The sequence below is a fragment of the Vigna unguiculata genome, chromosome 5, assembly GCF_037176805.1.
Source record: "Vigna unguiculata cultivar grain cowpea cultivar isolate G323 ecotype 2 chromosome 5, ASM3717680v1, whole genome shotgun sequence".
In the NCBI taxonomy this organism is placed as follows: domain Eukaryota; kingdom Viridiplantae; phylum Streptophyta; class Magnoliopsida; order Fabales; family Fabaceae; genus Vigna; species Vigna unguiculata.
Genome location: NC_140796.1, coordinates 21,877,848 through 21,896,532, shown reverse-complemented (window position 1 = coordinate 21,896,532; position 18,685 = coordinate 21,877,848). Strand labels below are relative to the sequence as shown.

General features: G+C 31.0%; 1 protein-coding gene across 1 annotated transcript; it reads right to left on the bottom strand.

The window, feature by feature from the left end:
* Window positions 1-13,289: 13,289 nt before the first annotated feature.
* CCD7 (carotenoid cleavage dioxygenase 7) lies at window positions 13,290-18,404 on the bottom strand. Its single transcript, XM_028071161.2, has 7 exons — window positions 17,608-18,404; window positions 16,688-16,816; window positions 16,417-16,548; window positions 15,699-15,974; window positions 15,331-15,413; window positions 14,157-14,471; window positions 13,290-13,640 (listed from the first exon to the last, which is right to left on the bottom strand). The coding sequence occupies exons 1-7, from the start codon at window positions 18,368-18,370 to the stop codon at window positions 13,497-13,499; spliced, it is 1,842 nt and encodes a 613-aa protein (XP_027926962.1). The 5' UTR covers window positions 18,371-18,404; the 3' UTR covers window positions 13,290-13,496.
* Window positions 18,405-18,685: the final 281 nt, after the last annotated feature.

The following is an 18,685-nucleotide window of genomic DNA, read 5'->3' as shown; positions in this document are numbered from 1 at the left end:
ATTATCTTGTTTCCTTTTAGAGTTATGAATATGGTGAAGTTGTTTAAGAAAGCGTTTTGAAAATTTCCACTGGACATTAAGATAGCATGCTATCTAGATGTGAAGGTTCATTTCTCAAGCTCATGAAAGGAAGAAGAGAGTTGAATTCAAGTTTAAACACACACGGCAATAACAACACTAAAGAGCAAAATGAAAGAAGAAACAATAAAAATGGAAAGCATAGAAGATGAAGCATGGAAGAAGCACGCCACTCATAGGGGGGATCTAAGCCAACCAAGCCCTAGAGATGAGTGATGGTGCCGCCACTTGCAAGCAAGATAAGGCAAAGATGAGTTCACTTCTAGGAAGGAGAGCTCACGAAAATTTAATGGTTGAAACACAATAGTTTAGAAACAAAATGATCAACCCTTTTACAAGACAAGTAGCACCCTTTAAATAGGAGTTCATAGGGGTCATTTAGCAAATACAAAAACATGAAAAAGGATTAACTAGCAAACCCTAAACCTAATGTGAGAGTGAGTCTTGGCCAAGTGAAGGGAGATGATTGGTGGAGGCATTCCCATGAGGATTCTAGGCCAAAAGAGGAAGGAGACCAAGTGACCTTCTAAGGCATAAACCACAAAGGCAAAAGGAGACAAGGTACATGTCTACTTTTGCTTTTGCTTTATGCTTTTTGCTTTCCTCTCTCTTCCACTTCATCCAAGTGCTCCAATCACCAAGTGCCACCTAGCCATGCTCTACTTTCTCTTAATTACCTACAAAACAAGACAAACAAGGATTAGCATGTTGGTTTAAGTTAATCTAATCTTGGTCAAAGGTCAACTTTGGATCAAAGTCAACAAGTCAACCAAAATAAATCAACTAGAAACCAACTTAGGGAATTCAAACTAAAGTAATGCAAAACAAAGATAAAGGTGATGGAATAGAAGACTCCCCTCTAGACATGCTTCTAGTGATCCTTCTTGATGGAGCTTCTAAGGAGGTGGTCATGCCTTCATCAATGCTTCATGCATAGATTCATAGCTAATCATACATACATCACTCATTTTTGTGAAAAGAAAAAATTAACTCATACATACTTTCATCATGCATTCATACATTAATTCATACATCAAAGTTTCAACTTTGTTCATGTAAAAAAAAAATCATAACATGTGCATCATACACTAATACTGTAAGTGTTCAAAAAGAAAATCCATAAGTCATGCCAACATTATCATTCACCATGCATGCTCGAAATAAACATAACAGCAATATCACACATCATAATCAATGTTAAAAAAAATAATACATGTGTCAGCATTTTTATGCACATATAATGTAAATGTTAAAAAAGAAGTCATAATAAGCATCAACATACTCATGCATTCATAAAAAAGAAAATTCATACAAGGTGTTAGCATCTGCATGCATTCATACACATGACATCAATTGTCAAACAAAAACTATTCAAACATGTGTTAGAAAAATTAGGTTCTTTATAGTATTTGGTTAAAAAAGGAAAAAAGTCACATACATGCCAACCTATTTATGCATAAATCATATTAGCATATTCATGTATATATCATATCAACATATTTATGCACATATCATATTAGCATATTCATGCACATATCATATTATGTTAGCATATTCATGCATGCACAATCATATAAATGCTCAAAAAGAAAAACCCATAACATATGTCTTAATAATCATGCATCATAGTTCTTTTTTATGAAATGATTTTTTTTGTCACTTTTGCGAATCAAAACCATCTTCATTCATATGAGTGGTTGTCGAATCTTTTTTTTCAAAAAAAATGAAAAAATAATAATATATCTAATTATAATCATCATGGTTCTCCTGTGTCAGTCAAGGTTTCCACACCTTGCCAAGGTTTCCACACCTTGCTTCTATGTAAGTCAAGGTTTCTACACCTTACCAAGGTTTCTACCCCTTGTTTTTATATGAGTCAAGGTTTCCACAGCTTGCCAAAGTTTCCACACCTTGTTTCTATGTGAGTCTAGGTTTCCACACCTTGCCAAGGTTCCTACACCTTGTTTCTATATAAGTCGAGGTTTCCACACCTTGCCAAAGTTCCCACACCTTGTTTCTATGTAAGTCAAGGTTTCCACACCTTGCCAAGGTTCCCACATCTTGTAGCTACGTTAGTCAAGGTTTCTACACCTTGTTTCTAAGTCAGTCAAGCTTTCCACACCTTGCCAATGTTTCTACACATTGTTTCTATGTTAGTCAAAGTTTTCACACACTGCCATCGTTTTTTACACTTTTATTTTACGTTAAACAAGGTTCCCACACCAATTCATCTGAGTCATCTATTTTGCTTCATGTATATAACCTGGGCAACTTTTTGGGTTTCATATTATACACTTATCACATGATTTGTCAAGAACAAATATGAATCTCTTTCTTTCATGCATTCACAAAATTCAATTTGACTTTCACATATAAATTTCATATTAGGACCTTCTTTATCGAATGGTTACAAACTTTCATTTCAATATCGGCCCTCTGCGAGGCAATGGTCGAGTTCATGTTTTCTTTTGGTACATCGGCCCTCTGCGAGGCAATGGTCGGGTTCAGGTTTTCTTTTGGTATATCGGCCCTCTACGAGGCAATGGTCGAGTTCATGTTTTCTTTTGGTATATCGGCCCTCTACGAGGCAATGGTTGAGTTCAAGTTTTCTTTTGGTATATCGGCTCTCTACGAGGCAATGGTCGAGTTCAAGTTTTCTTTTGGTACATCGGTCCTCTGCAAGGCAATGGTTGAGTTCAGGTTTTCTTTTGGTACATCGGCCCTCTGCAAGACAATGGTCAAGTTCAGGTTTTCTTTTGGTATATCGGCCATGTACGAGGCAATGGTCGAGTTCAGGTTTTTTTTTGGTATATCGGCCCTCTGCGAGGCAATGGTCGAGTTTAGGTTTTCTTTTGGTACATCGGTCCTCTACGAGGCAATGGTCGAGTTCAGGTTTTCTTTTGGTACATCGGTCCTCTACGAGGCAATGGTCGAGTTCAGGTTTTCTTTTGGTATATCGGTCCGTTGTGAGGCAATGGTCAAGTTTAGGTTTTCTTTTGGCATATTGGCCCTCTACGAGGCAATGGTCGAGTTTAGGTTTTCTTTTGATATATCGGTCTTCCACGAGGCAATGGTCGAGTTCAGATTTTCTTTTGGTACATTGAGACCTTTTGCGAGGAAATGGTCATCAATCTCTTTAAATCAAGACCCTCTGCGAGACAATGGTCATTGATTTCTTATATCACATCGGGACCCTCTACATGGTAATGGTCATTGAGTTCCTCTCTTTCAGATATATTACCCTATCTTTGGGAGTGGTCATGTCTATCTTTAAGTATGTTTGACTATTTTTCTCTTTTGTTCTTTTATATTTCATATTTGAAACCCGAACAAATTAGGATTTTATATTTACTTATCTTTTACTATGATAATATGAAAATTTCACTTTCTTATTATCTAGTCAAATCTAAGTAAAGAAGGGCAACTGTCAATACTCAATTTCGTCCGGGTAAATGCATTTGTTTTGTTAAAATAATAATAATAATAATAACATATATATATATATAAAATAAAATAAAATAAAACAAAAAATATGTTTTTAATTGATGGTAGTTTTTTTTTAATTTTAATTATACCATGAAAAAAAAAGGAAGAATCTAATTTGTTATCACATCTTTTCATGAACCCAAATGTTTTGTACATACTTTCACCCCACTGTTTGCTATTTACACTCCATACATGACATGTTAGAAAATGACATTTTATAATCTCTATTTTTTAGAGAAGGGTATAATATTAGGAGCTTTTTTCTTCATAATAATTCGAATAAATATCTTGAATTTGTGCTTATGGGATGTGTCTCATTCAGAGAAGGTATTATTTAATAATTAAAATCAAATATTCCCGATAATAATATTTTGTAGAGAAGGGTGCAATTTTAATAATTAGAAGAAAATATTCTTGGCAATGATTAGAATCAATTATATTAATAATATGTTATGATTTGATTAGGATCTTCATGTACCTAAAAATATATGATTATAGTAATTACAGGTAATATTTTGTTAATAATTATAATCAATACATTGTATATTATGCGCTGATTTAAGTTCTATAATATGTTTCATCATGACCAATTCCTTCCTCATATATTTTATTATAATTAAAGACTAGGATTTCAATGGTACCCCAAGGTGCCTATATAAGCACAAAACTTCTCCAATGCAAGACAAAGAAAAAAATTTGAAAAACCTCTATTCTTTTTTATTACCAGAGCACACACACGTAAAAAGGGGGTCACGTTACTATCCTTTAAGTCAGTTTTGCTCTATTCGTGACCTTAAAAGGTAAATTCTCTTTGCTCCTAATGTTATTCATCTACTGCTCAGACTCTTTTATAATATCATATCAAATGTATGATCGATTGACCTGTTGGTTGTATGATTAAATGTGTTTTGGGTTTGAACGTTAGGTGATTTTGGGTTTGAGTTCGTCATTGATATGCTAAACCTTTCTCTTCCCATTCATTTGGGATGCAATTATCTTGGTAATTAGAAAGTTTTTTTTTCATAAGCTTTAATTCTCTTTAAAAAAAATAATAAATAAATAAAAATAAAAATTATTATTTCTTTTATATAAGTATTGAACACTCATTCATAAGCTTTTAATTCTTTTAAAAAAAATTATAATAAAAAATAAAAATTATAATTTTTCTTTAATATCATGTCAAGTCTTGGATTTGCTTGATAACTAAATCTTTTATCATGTGGAATCTCGGATTCTGTTGACATTAATAATATATATATATATATATATATATATATATATATATATATATTTATATATATATATATATAAATCTAAAATTCAGAAAATAATAATAATATCAAACAACATTTCTTATAAAGAACTACGTTATCCCTAATTTTCCAATGGAAATACGTAGGAGCGAGGTATAATCCTCGTCGGGTCCGAAAAATAAAAAATAGTTTTGTTTTTAATCTTTATTATTTTGTATGTGTTTTCATTTTGTTTGATTTTTGGGGAACAAAAAATATTTTAAAACATCAAATTCTATCTTGCACACTTAATTAAAGAGAGACTGTCCTAAAACGGGCGTTGTGGGGTGCTAAAACCTTCCCCACACGTAATCGACTCTCGAACCCAAATTTGGTTTCAAAGACTATTCTTTGTCACAACCGAAAACATGGTGAGACGACGAAAATAATTTAAAAAAATAGATGCATCGCCACCATAGTTTATTATGGAAAACTATAGAAAAATCTTAAAAAAGAATGGTCGTTGAAACCAAATTTGGGTTCAGAAGTCAGTTATTTATGGGGAAGGTATTAACACCCCACAACGCCCATCTTAAGACGATACCCTCTTTAGTTAAGTGTGCAAGATAGAATTTAATGTTTAAAATATTCGTTGTTTCTCAAAAAATCAAACCAAATAAAAAACACATACAAAAATAATAAAGATTAAAAACAAAATTGTTTTTTTTTTGCCCGACGAGGATTGTACATCGCTCCTACGTATTTCCATTTGGAAAATCAGGGATAACGTAGTTTTTTATACAAATATTTGTTGTTTGATATTTTTTTTTTAATTTTAGATATATATATATATATATATATATATATATATATATATATATATATTTCATTAATATCAAGAGAACCCGAGATTCTACATGATAAAATATTTAGTTATCAAACAAATCCCATACTTGACATGATATTAAAAATAATTTTTTATTTTTTATTTTTTATTAGTATTAGATTTTTTTAAGAAAAAAGAATTAAAAGTCTATGAGGAGTGTTTTGATTACCAAGCAAGTCTGAGACTTGACATGGTATGCAATACTTATATCAAAGAAATAATATAATTATTTATTTATTATTTTCTTTTAGAGAGAATTAAAGCCTACGAAAAAAAAACCTTTTTAATTACCAAGTTAATGACATTCCAAATAAAAGTAGAGAGAAGGATTGAGCATATCAATGTCAAACCCAAACCCAAAAATATTGCTCTTAATATTATATCCTTCTCTAAAAACAGAAATTATAAAATGTCATTTTCTGACATGTCATGTGAAGAGTGTAAATAGCAAACATTGGGGTGAAAATATGTATAAAACATTTGAGCTCATGAAATGAAGAAGGTGTGATAATTAAAAACAAATTAGATTCTTCCTTCTTCTTTTTTTCGTTTTTTTCTTCTTTTTTTTTCATTTTAGAATTAAAGTTAAAAACCTAACATATTTTATTTTATTTTTTATTTACTTATTTATTTATTATTATTTTCTTAACAAAATAAATGCATTCACCTGGACGAATTTGGGTGTTGACAACTTTTTTTATTCAATAGTAAACCCTTCTATTTTCATTATATCATAAAAATTTAAGTACACGAAACAATCATAGTGTCAGAACAATCACAGTGTCAAAACAATATTGCACACCTAATTTTGACATGAAACAATAAGAGTTTCAAAAGTATAACCGTTTCAAGTCTATGTACACCAAAACTGACATCAAAACTGAAACAAAACTACAATCCAAAAATCAATATCGCCATTTCTTCTTGTTATTGACTTCCTTTTTCTCGAGCGGAGGAGTACGAGAAGAGCCTTCCATCGCCATCATCGGTGGAGAGACTTCTGCCACCAGTGGAGGTTTCGTCATCAATGGAGCCTCCTTGGATTGAAGCTTAATGTCAACGTCGACATACTACGTACGGACACTAGCACTAGCATTAGCACAACTCTATTGCCCAACAAGTATCCAGCGAGGATTAGTTTGGCCGATCGTTCGAGATCTTTTATCTTATTCATCCTCAGAGAAAAGTGAAGAACGAAAGAGTGAAGAAGGCGAAAGTGCAGAACGAGACAGTGCAGAACGAGAGAATGCATAACAATAGAAATGAGACGAGACATGGTAAATGAAACGACTATGTGATTTTATAGGAAGTTCCCGAGCTCGGTTTCTCTGCTGTTCAAAGTCTCTGCTGGTACAATCAAAACAACATCGTTTACGACCGCTCGCAATGCAATTAGTCCCGAAAAATATTACTGGCCCTTAATAAAAATTAAAAAAGTGTTTTTAATTTTGACACAAATCCGAGATCGCGAGCATTACATCCGAGGGCCCCGAGACGAAATTGGATATAAAATAAAAAATATGTTTTTAATTGATGGTAGTTTTTTTTTTAATTTTAATTATAAATCTGTCGCAACCAAGATCGCGACGGGGTGACGAAAATAATTTAAAAGGTACAGAGGAGTCACCACCATAATTTATTATGGAAAACTACAGAAAAATCTTAAAAAAGAATGGTCGTTGAAACCAAATTTGGGTTCGGAAGTCAGTTACGTATGGGGAAGGTATTAACACCCCACAACGCCCGTCTTAAGACGATACCCTCTTTAGTTAAGTGTGCAAGATAGAATTTAATGTTTAAAATATTCGTTGTTTCCCAAAAAATCAAACAAAATAAAAAAAACATACAAAAATAATAAAGATTAAAAACAAAATTGTTTTTTATTTTTTTGGCCTGACGAGGATTGTACATCGCTCCTACGTATTTCCATCTGGAAAATCAGGGATAATGTAGTTTTTTATACAAATATTTGTTGTTTGATATTATTATTTTTTTTTAAATTATATATATATATATATATATATATATATATATATATATTTCATTAATATCAAGAGAACCTGAGATTCTACATGATAAAATATTGAGTTATCAAACAAATCACAAACTTGACATTATATTAAAAAAAATTATATATTTTTTATTATTATTAATTTTTTTTGTTTAAAAAAGAATTAAAAACCTATGAAGGAGTGTTTTGATTATTAAGCAAGTCGGAGACTTGGCATAGTATTCAATACTTATATAAAAGAAATAACATTATTTTTTATTTTTTATTATTTATTATTTTTTTTATAAGAGAATTAAAGCCTACGAAAAACCTTTCTAATTACCAAGATAATGGCATCCAAAATAAAAGGATAGAGAAGGGTTAAGCATATCAATGACGAACCCAAACCCAAAAATCACCTAGCGTTTGAACCCCAAACACATTTAGCCAGACAATAAGTTAATCGATCATATATTTGATATTATAAGAGAGTCTAAGCAGTACATGAATAACATTAGGAGCAAAGAGAATTTACCTTTCAGGGTTGTCCCATATAGAGCAAAAATTGACTGAAAGGATAGTAAAGGGACCCCTTTTGTGTGTGTGCTCTGGTAATAACAAAAAAGAGAGGTTTTTCGAATTTTTTTTTTTGTGTCTTGCATTGGAGAGGTTTTGTGCTTATATAGACACCTTGGGATACCACTGAAATCCTAGTCTTTAATTATAATAAAAGATATGAGGAAGGAATTGGTCTCGATGAAACATATTATAGAAATTAAATCGTTGCATAATATCCAAGGCATTGATTATAATTATTAACAAAATATTGTTTGTAATTAATAGAATCATATATTTTCCGGTACATGAATATTTTGATCAAATCATAACATATTATTCGTATAATTGACTCTAATTATTACCAGGAATATTTTCTTCTAATTATTAAAATCTTACCATTCTCTAAAAAACATTATGATCGGGAATATTTGCTTCTAATTATTAAAATAATTTCTTCTTTGACTGAAAAAACAATGAGACACATCTCATAAGTATAAATTCAAGATATTTATTCTAATTATTATGAAGAATATTGTTTCTAATATTATACCCTCCTCTAAAAATAGAGATTATAAAATGTCATTTTCTAACATGTTATGTGAGGAGTGTAAATAACAAACATTGGGGGTGAAAATATGTATAAAACATTTAGGTCCATGAAAAGGGTGTGATAATTATGAACAAATTAGATTCTCCATTCTCTTTTTTTCCATGGTAGAATTAAAGTTAAAAAAATCTACCATCAATCAAAAACATATTTTTTTATTTTATTATATATATATATATATATATATATATATATATATATATATTAACAAAACAAATGCATTTATCCGGACGAAATTGGGTGTTGACACTCCCCCCGGAACTATGTATGATGACTCCTTATATATTCTTGACTTTGATCATTCTAGGCCCACACAATCCAAAAGCTAAAATTGATGTGTATTTGCAACCGTTCGTTGATGAATTGTTACAATTATGGAATGATGGTGTCATAAGATATGATGCATCTAAAAAGCAAAATTTTCGATTAAAAGTTGCCTTGATGTGGACAATAAATGATTTTCTTGCCTATGGAATGTTGTCTAGATGGAGTACTGCTGGAAAATTTGCATGTCCAATATGTACGAATAAATTGAAAGCTTTCTCACTCAAGAATGGAAGAAAAATGACTTGGTTTGATTGTCATCGTCAATTTTTACCTTGTAATCATGTTTTTAGGAGAAATAAGGAAGCCTTTTACAAAAATAGAATTGAGAATGATTATCCTCCTCAGAGGTTAAATGGTGAACAAGTATATGAGATGGTTTCTAGCATTGCTAAGTCAACTGAAGTGAGGATATGCAATGTTATTGGCCATGGACATTCCCATAATTGGACAAAGAGAAGCATATTTTGGGATTTTCCATATTGGAAAAACAATCTTTTGAGACACAATTTAGATGTTATGCATATAGAAAAGAATGTATTTGAAAATGTGATCCACACTATTTTGGACAACAAAGAGAAAACTAAAGACAATGAAAATGCACGATTGGACTTGGCAATGTATTGTCATAGGAAGGAGTTATTGTTGAAAACAAATCCTAATGGAAAATGTATGAAGCCTAAAGCCAATTTTTGCTTATCCAATGAACAAATTGTTTTTATTGAGTTCTTAATCTCTTTGTTTTCATTAAGTACTTTTCATTTGCAGGACAAATTTGAACAAAGAAAAAGTGAGTTAACATCTCAAAGCAATATGGAGAATGCTAATGATGGTGAACAATCCATTCACGAAAATCCATCTGATTAGGATATATGGATTGACTCAGTTGGTAAGAAAAAGGGAAGGGTATTTGGTCTTGGATCTGTGGGTAGAATGTTTATTTCAACCTCAAGTCAACAATTACATTTTGAGGAAGTTGATGCTTTAAGAAGTCAGATTCAAGCATTAAATGAATCATTACAAAGACAAGAAGAAGAAAAGGTAAAAATGAAAAGAGAGTTGCAAAAACAAAGAAAAGATAAAATAGAAATGAGAAAAGAGTTGACTAAGACAAAAAATCAAGTAATAACTTTAATGCAACATTTAGGATATGTGGCATCCTCTTCTCATCAATCTTTATCATCTGCACATACTAATGAGAATGAGGATGATGACGATAGTGACCATACAGAAGATGGTGATAATTACTATTTTATTCTTTACTTGTTATATTAATATGATTTTGTTATTTATTGTATTACTTAATGTATTTCATTTGAATTTGCAAAGAGTACAAGTTTTTGATTATAGGTACAAATTTGATGCAATTGGTACTATAGGAAAGTTTTAAAAGTCCTTTTATGGATGTATTCATTTAATTATTATACAAATGACTTACATGTTTACTTTATAGTACGAATGACTTACATTGAATGTTGTCAAAATTTTTCATAAATTATGCAAATGGTTCATTCAATTACAATTGGCAATGGAAAACCTGCATTTAGATTTTGTTTTGCATCGTGACCGGAAGGTATGCTCATATGAAACAAACTATTGGTTTATGATTTTTGTCCTTGATTTAAAGTTCTCGAGCTCTTTCACAAATAACTTTTGTTAAACTTGAAATTAGGGCTCTTTGACACTTCAACTGTTGATATGTTGTTACTATATGTGTTTTCCATACTCTATCTCTTTCTCAAATCACCTTCTTTTTACTTAATTTCTTTGCCATGACTTTGTGTTATATGCACTTCCATGGATTCTGAACTAGCTTAGAAAGTACGCATGGTTCATCTTCTTTTCAACGTTCTTCTCCATATAAGATTCTATACATCAGTGGGCTTTCTTTTCTATTAGATTTTTTATCTTCTTGAGCATAATGGTAACAAGATATTTATGTTATTTTTCAAACTTGAGTTTCTTTTTTGTTGGAACTTTGCAAGGTTATAGATTTGTTTATAAGATGATTTGTTCAATTCATCGAACTGTACCTACCAAACATTGAATTTTGCAAAATCTTCTCATAATATATCAAAACTTTTTATTCAGGGAACATTTCCTAAAGGACAAGAAATATCTGTAAAGATACTTTCAAGTGTTTCCATTCAAGGGCTGCAAGAATTCAAGGAGGAGGTTATTTTGATTGCCAAACTTCAACATCAAAACCTTGTAATATTGAGGGGCTATATGTCATAACTAGTATGTGAACTAGAAAACACGTTCTTATAACATTAATTCCTTTATTTTCTCTACATTTCAACCTTAATAAATACACATGGATTGTGTTTATATACTTGTTTAGTCTAAATGTTTGGTAATTGAATTTAATGGATATTTTTTTATGTTTCTAATTATTGTGCAACTTTTCCACTATGTACGTTTAATCTTTACAAACAAATATTTATGAGATTATTACATATTTAATGTCCTCTATTATATTCTGAAATCAAGGCTAGTTTAACTAGACAAAAAGTTACAAACAAGATATAAATGCTCGTACATTCTATGAAATCAAATGGATTGTTTTGTTAACTTATTGTAATAGAAGCATATTAAATTGGGTTATTGAAAATGCAGGATAAAAGTTAACATGTATACTTTAAAGGAGAAGGCTTCTGATGCAAATATTGTTGCAACCAGTCAATTAAGCATAATAATTTTGAGGAGAAAGTTAATTTTATTAAACATCATATGGGTGTGTGTCTCAAACATTATTCTAGTATAGAGTTTGTAATTAAATCTCCATGAATGGTTTGGAGTTAGTGTTTTAAGTTTATGTAATACCGTCAATATGACTACTAATTGTTTATGATAATTGATGTTGAAAATATTTGAAGTTATTAAAATATTTGGCTACTACTAATATTCTATTTATTTATTTCAAGTACAAATTTCATAATTTAATTTTAGGTATTAATAATAAATAAAATAAATAAATCATTCATAACTTATTTTGACATTTAAAAATAATAAAAATAAAGATTATATATTTTTTAAAATTTATTATATTTTTTTGCAAAATTTCCTGCGAAATTATTAGTATAAAAATGTACTTACAAATCTAATTTTGCAGGAAAAATTAGCTGCATTTTTTTAAGAAAAATTATTTGTAAAATGTAGATTTGCAGGAAAAAGTACTTGTGATTTTTTAATTTGATTTTTTCACAGGAAAAATTGTTGTGAATTTTTGTTCGTAAAAAAATTTACTGTGAATATTTTTCATAAAAAAATTTGCAAGAAATTTTCTGCGAATTTTAAATTCCACGGTAATTCATTACTCACGAAAGTATTACCTGCCGATCAAAATTCATAGAAAAAATGGTAGGAAGCTCTTTTCCTGCAAATTTTTGTAAAAAATCTGCAAGAAACTTCATATAAAATAATAGAAATTCTAGTAGTGTATAGATAAAGATTGTTCCTTTCCATGCATTTTGAGTACAATAGAGGGGGTTATTAGCATGAAGTTAAGCATTTTCTGAAAAAACTCTAGGAAATAAAAAAGCACAAGTGACAATAATTCATTTAGGACATTTATAAATAGAAGTGAAGTTATGTATAAAAATGATAAACTACACACATCTTGCATAAGTTTTGCATGTAACAAGTTTAAAAAGCTTCTATAGTAATTAGTAAAAGATCATCTACAATATGACGTTAGAGTGAGAACGTTGTTTGTAAATTCTTCATCGTTGTGAAGTTAAATAGTACAAGAGCATCTATTTCATGTATTGTCTTTCTTGAGAATTTTCCTTGTATTCTCTTAAACAACTTTTTGTTATATAGGCAAAGTGATGTTGTTCAATGCCAAGAGTGATGTTTTGTATAATGCTTAATTTTAAGGGAAGAGTAGTAGATACTCAAAAGTTAATTTATGTACTAATATAAATGAGAGGTAATAGTGCTACTACTTGTAATTAGTTAGAGTGATCAGTGAAATCCTTTGTAGTTTACAAAAATAAGTTCATTAGTGAAATACTTTGGTAGTTCATCACATTTGGAAGATGAAGAAAATACTTAGATATATTTGCTCTTTAAATTTTTATAGCTCTCATATCTATCACAAGGATAAGGCATGTGAAGAGAAACTTGCTAATTGAATTGTACACATATTTTATTGATTGCTAACAACTTACATGGCTTGCTCATTTTAGATAAAAAAAAAAAAAACCTTACAACTACGTATTAATAAATAATCGTATCGGGAAACTGTACAATCAATTGCATCAATATTGAATATAATTTCTGAATTTCCAATATAAAAGAAAATTTGTAATAACTTAATTAGGGTTTTATCTAATTAGCTGCCCAGAAACCATGAAAACCTAGAGGAAAATTTAAGTGACTTGGAATTTCGATCCTGGCAACAAGGGCATTATCTGATCCTATCCTTTTTGGGTTCAAGATGACGAGGTAGCATCTATTCATTGAAACAGCATACTGCAAAAACAAATAATTAATTTCAATATATCATCAACAGAAAAAAAAAAAAAAAAAAACTCTTCTAAAGTTTCATTTCACACGTGACATGACATTTTTTTATAAAGAAAAATCTTGCAAAACCTTTAGTCAGAAAACACCACCCACAACTTCTTCATACTAATTGAATATTTAGTTCATCAAGTCAAACTTAAATATATATGATTACTTTTACATTTGACACATTAATCTAAATTTGCAAACACCAAATCAGATCAATATTTAATGAAACCTATTTAAAAAAAAATAGGCAAATATAATTGACAAGGCTCTAAATTAATGTGGACAAAGTTCTATGTCATGTTGTACTAAGTACATATAAAAAATTATCTTGTCTTTCTCATTAATCACTCTTTAGGGTATATTCCTTCATGGTGATAATATTATAATTATCAACCGTTTTTGAAGAGAATATTTCATACATGGATACCCATATGAAGTAAAGAACGTAGACGACAAAATAACAATGATACTCACCTCAACGACAAGAAGATAGCCATCATCTTCTCCGTCACCTTTGGGAACAAAAATGGGTTCACCAATGAATCTTCTCCTTCCAGCAGTCCAAGTTTGTGCAGAATCAGTGTCTAGATCTAGTTTCACAACAGTGTCGAAAGGGAAACATGGTAATGTTTTTCGAGATCCTAAGGTTGTTGCTGCATACAGATATTTGTTTTTCTTCCCGGAAAATGCTGGATTGGTCGCAGGAAAATCTGAGGATTTCTTCCATTTTTTCATAGGCTTCACATCACATTCTTGGCAATTGTTGTCTGAATCTAGTTTTATAGATACCTGCATCATGTTGTACAACATGTTGTGGCAAAAGAGCAACACAATTAAATCTCATGAACATGTTTTAACGCGTTATGATAAGTTTATGTTCATTTTAATGAATATATCATATAGTTTACCTTCTCATTAATGAATAAATACACCATATGTAATTTATCTCATATAATGTGTTTCACTTGAAATTTTGTAAATAAATTTTCATAAATATATATGATCTAATTTACTTATTTTTCTAAAGAGTTGCAGTTGTAATAATTCAATAAATTTTGATTTCATAATAAAAATACTTTGCATAAATCATTCAAAAAATTGTAGTTGTTTTCGCATATAATGTTATACAAAATGTGAAGTAGCTTATAATAGCTCAAAATATCTATTTTCTTTTGGTCATTAAAAAGAAATTAAAACAAAATCCTTTGGGTTGAAATTAATGGGGTGCGTAATCCTTTAGGCATGTTACATATACTCTTTATTTGGTTGATATAACTACAATTTTTTTTAAAAAGGAAGTTAGTGTCTTTTTTATACCTAACAATTCAAAATTAAAAATATTTTATTTATTTTTTAATTTAAAATTTTAAAATATATAATTGTATTATTAAAGTGGGTGTATATTTTTGCTTAGAAAAGTGTGAGTATTATTTTCCATATTAAAATCATGAAATATTTGGTAAGAAGATACTGTACAGAGAGACAGAAGGAATCTAAACCCGATACCTTTGTACTGTTTTCACTTTCTTTCTCTTCATATTTTTTATTTATTAAAAAATTTATATCTTGCATTGTTTTTATCTTCTTTCTCTTAATATTATTATTTTTTTATTAAAATTAGGAATAAGGAGAGCATCAATTAATATACCTGAACAAGATGAGGCAATAACTCAGTTCCACCTTTTACATTCATTATTGCAGGGTCTAGCTTCCTCTTTTGCCAGTCGTATCCTGATAAATTAGCCCAAATGGTGTTTCTATCAGAGACACTTTTGTTTATGATTAACAAATCTACTTACTTTATTGAACATCTCAATTCATTGTTCTGTCCTTTTACCTTAGAAAAAACCAAGCAAACTACTTCCATTCACATTAAGGATGTTTGCCAGGGAAAAAAAAATCATTTATTTATTAAGAGAATCACGAGTCTGTAGAGGTTTTGATGTGGAATAAATTACATAATATATTTTAATATTATTGTATTATTGTAGAAAAATTAAGGAATTAAGAACATACCAAATAACTTGCTGAAATTGAACCATTGGTAAGAGCATGCAGCAGCTTGTATTTGGATATCCAAATTCCCATGTTGATGTCTAACTTCAAAGGCATTGCCAACATGAAGCAACCACAACTGTGAAGGTGCTTCAACTGCTACTCTCCAATCTCTCTCTTTGCCCTTTTGTTTCTCTGGAAACCTTGGAATCAGGTATATTGGAGATGTGCTCTTACTTGGGTTTACTCTTAATGCTGATATCATTGGAGATATTCCATACACTGCTGCCATTGATCCTGAAAAGTATTTTATTTAGAGCTTCTGTTTGACATAACCTCAAACACATGGTGTTCATTTTCTAATGATTTTGTTTACATGTGCGCGTACTATATCAGGTAGCTTAGTCATATTGAAAGTGATTGCTTAAGATTTTATTATTGTTTTTTGAATATATATATAGGAATCAAGATCCACTAATAATGAATGTAATTAGTATTGAGATAAGGTATATGAGGGTAAAAGTGGAAGGAAAAGTGGAATAGATAATTAAGTTTACATCTCCTCACCGAAAACACTAATATATTATTAATAAGATTTTATCAGTAGAATAATCGTAAGCCTATAAAGTTTTTCTTACTTGACTTTGATACAGTTATATTGTATCGATAGCAATTAGGAAATTATTATTTATTACGAAAGAAGAAAATTTGGTGCAGATTTTCAAACATCAGATCTTACCTAGTACATCAAGTTTTATGCGATTGGCAAATACTATGTAGTGGGTATCTGTGAAGGCCCAATCATGGATCATCAAGTGATCTGGTATTCTGAAATTTTGCTTCTGCACTACATTGAAATTTGAGTCGTACTCTACAGAGAATACAAAAAGTACAGGTCAAAATTTAACTGCAAAATCAAAAACATATTTCACAATAAATTTATGCAGAAAATAAATGAAAGTAAAATAAGTTAATTTTTCAGAATATTTGTCTTTGTGATTATTACTTACCAGTAAATGTAAAATTACTGCGTGGAAGCAACATGTCTTCCGCATTGCATGACACAGTGAGTAGCCTGTCCCGTCTAGAATCAACCTTGTAGTGAGACAAGAGTCTCCTTGGGGGCATCTTAAACACTCCTTTATTCCGTAAAGTAAAGACAAATCAAATATTTTAGTATCATAGAATATTTTATAAAACCTATGTGAACTATATAGTATTGTACGAAATCCAATGATACATGGCTTATGCAGATTAATTAAAATATATCAAGACGATATATTTAATTTCTCTTTGACAACTAGAATGATCCTCACTAATAAACTAGTTTTGGCTTGTAAGTACTCCAGCTAATATGTATCTTGAAACTTATTCCTTTGTGTGCCACTAAAACTTAATTGGTAGTGAAAGTGTCATTAAATCTCAATTTTTTTTTTTTTTAAATTTGGCTGGAAAGTATTGGAAGCACTATAATGAGTTGCTTAACAAGAGTCCCATACTGCTACTGCCTGTCCATTGAACCGCCAATTCCCACCCAAGTTGTTTAATATATTCTTTTTGGTAAGTTTGAAGTTGCTTACTATATTATTCAACACCATAATCACAAAGCATGCCCACCTTTCTTGTGTCTTGTAATATAATAATGGAAAAATATTTCACCTTCATTTGTGCCCATCTTGTCATGTCATATACAAACTCTTCAGTTCATGTTTCTACACTATACATGGTTATCACACTGCCCTACTAAATTCATGTACATTTACTATCAAAATTTCAAACCAGTAACCTATCTGCTGCAACACACAAATTTCTGATTAACTATACATATAAACAGTTCTAAAGTTGAATCATACAAGTTACTGCAGAAAAAAAAAAAAAAGTGTCGAATGCAGGTACACGTAATTATTAGAAAGTATGAATGAATGCGTACCGTATAATATAGGCTTCAATAAGTTGGCAGCCACCTCCCAAACATCACCACCTCTACTCTCATCATGATGATCTTCGAAATCAAGACCATCCATGATGTTGTATTGTCCAATCGTATCCAACGTACCGGCTTGGATCTCATACGGTTCCCCACCTTCCCACATGCACAGGAGTTTTCCCCCCCACTTTAGAACACTAGTGTTAGCCACATTTTTCATGACCTTAGTGTTCCCTACCTTTTTTCCACCCTTCAACACAGAAAATGGTCCTCTATGTGTGAATTTCCACTTCTTCGTCTTGGGGTCATGTTCTTCCACATGTGCTTCCGTTTTAATGTACTTAGCCATGTACTTCACATTCTTAGTAACATTATCAAAAGTGAATGCCCTTAAGTAACCATGCCCATCCAAAGGGTGCACCGTGGAGCCGTGATCATCGGTCAATAGCCCCGGTCCGGTTAGGTAGTATGTGCCGGCGGGGAAATCGGTCGGGATCACACCTTCCACGGTGCTCAGAGTAACGGGTCGGGTTGCTTCGGATCTTTGGGACATGAACAAGAATTGGTAGTCATAGTATGCAGCTATGGAGTCATCAGGTTCAATAGTTTGTGGGATTGGTATGGCAACAGGAGTATTGGGTGTAGAAATGGAGATTGCACGGGGTTTGGTTGGTGGTGTGAAGGAGGGGGTTTGGTGCAGCGGAGGTGATGGCCTAATGGGTGGAGGAATGTATGTTGGGGTGTTGTGGATGGGTTTGGCTTGCATCTTTGGGAGTGAGAATGGGTTTGGTGAATGAAGTTTGAGAGTTTTGTTGGCATGTGAAGGTGGAAAAGAGTGTGGTATATAAATGTGTAGATGGAATAGTTGGTATGTGGTATTGCACTGTGAGTTTCCATTAATTACAGATTTGCCATCATGGGTTTTGCATGGTTATTTTGGTTTGTGGTGGATCAATGTTCATGTTGATGTGGGGTAGTATGTGTATATGGCAGCATTATTTAAAGTGTGGTGGACGCCAAAATTCTTGTATTTCAAGTGGCAGACATGGAGCATTTCGATTTTCTCTGGTTGTACATATAT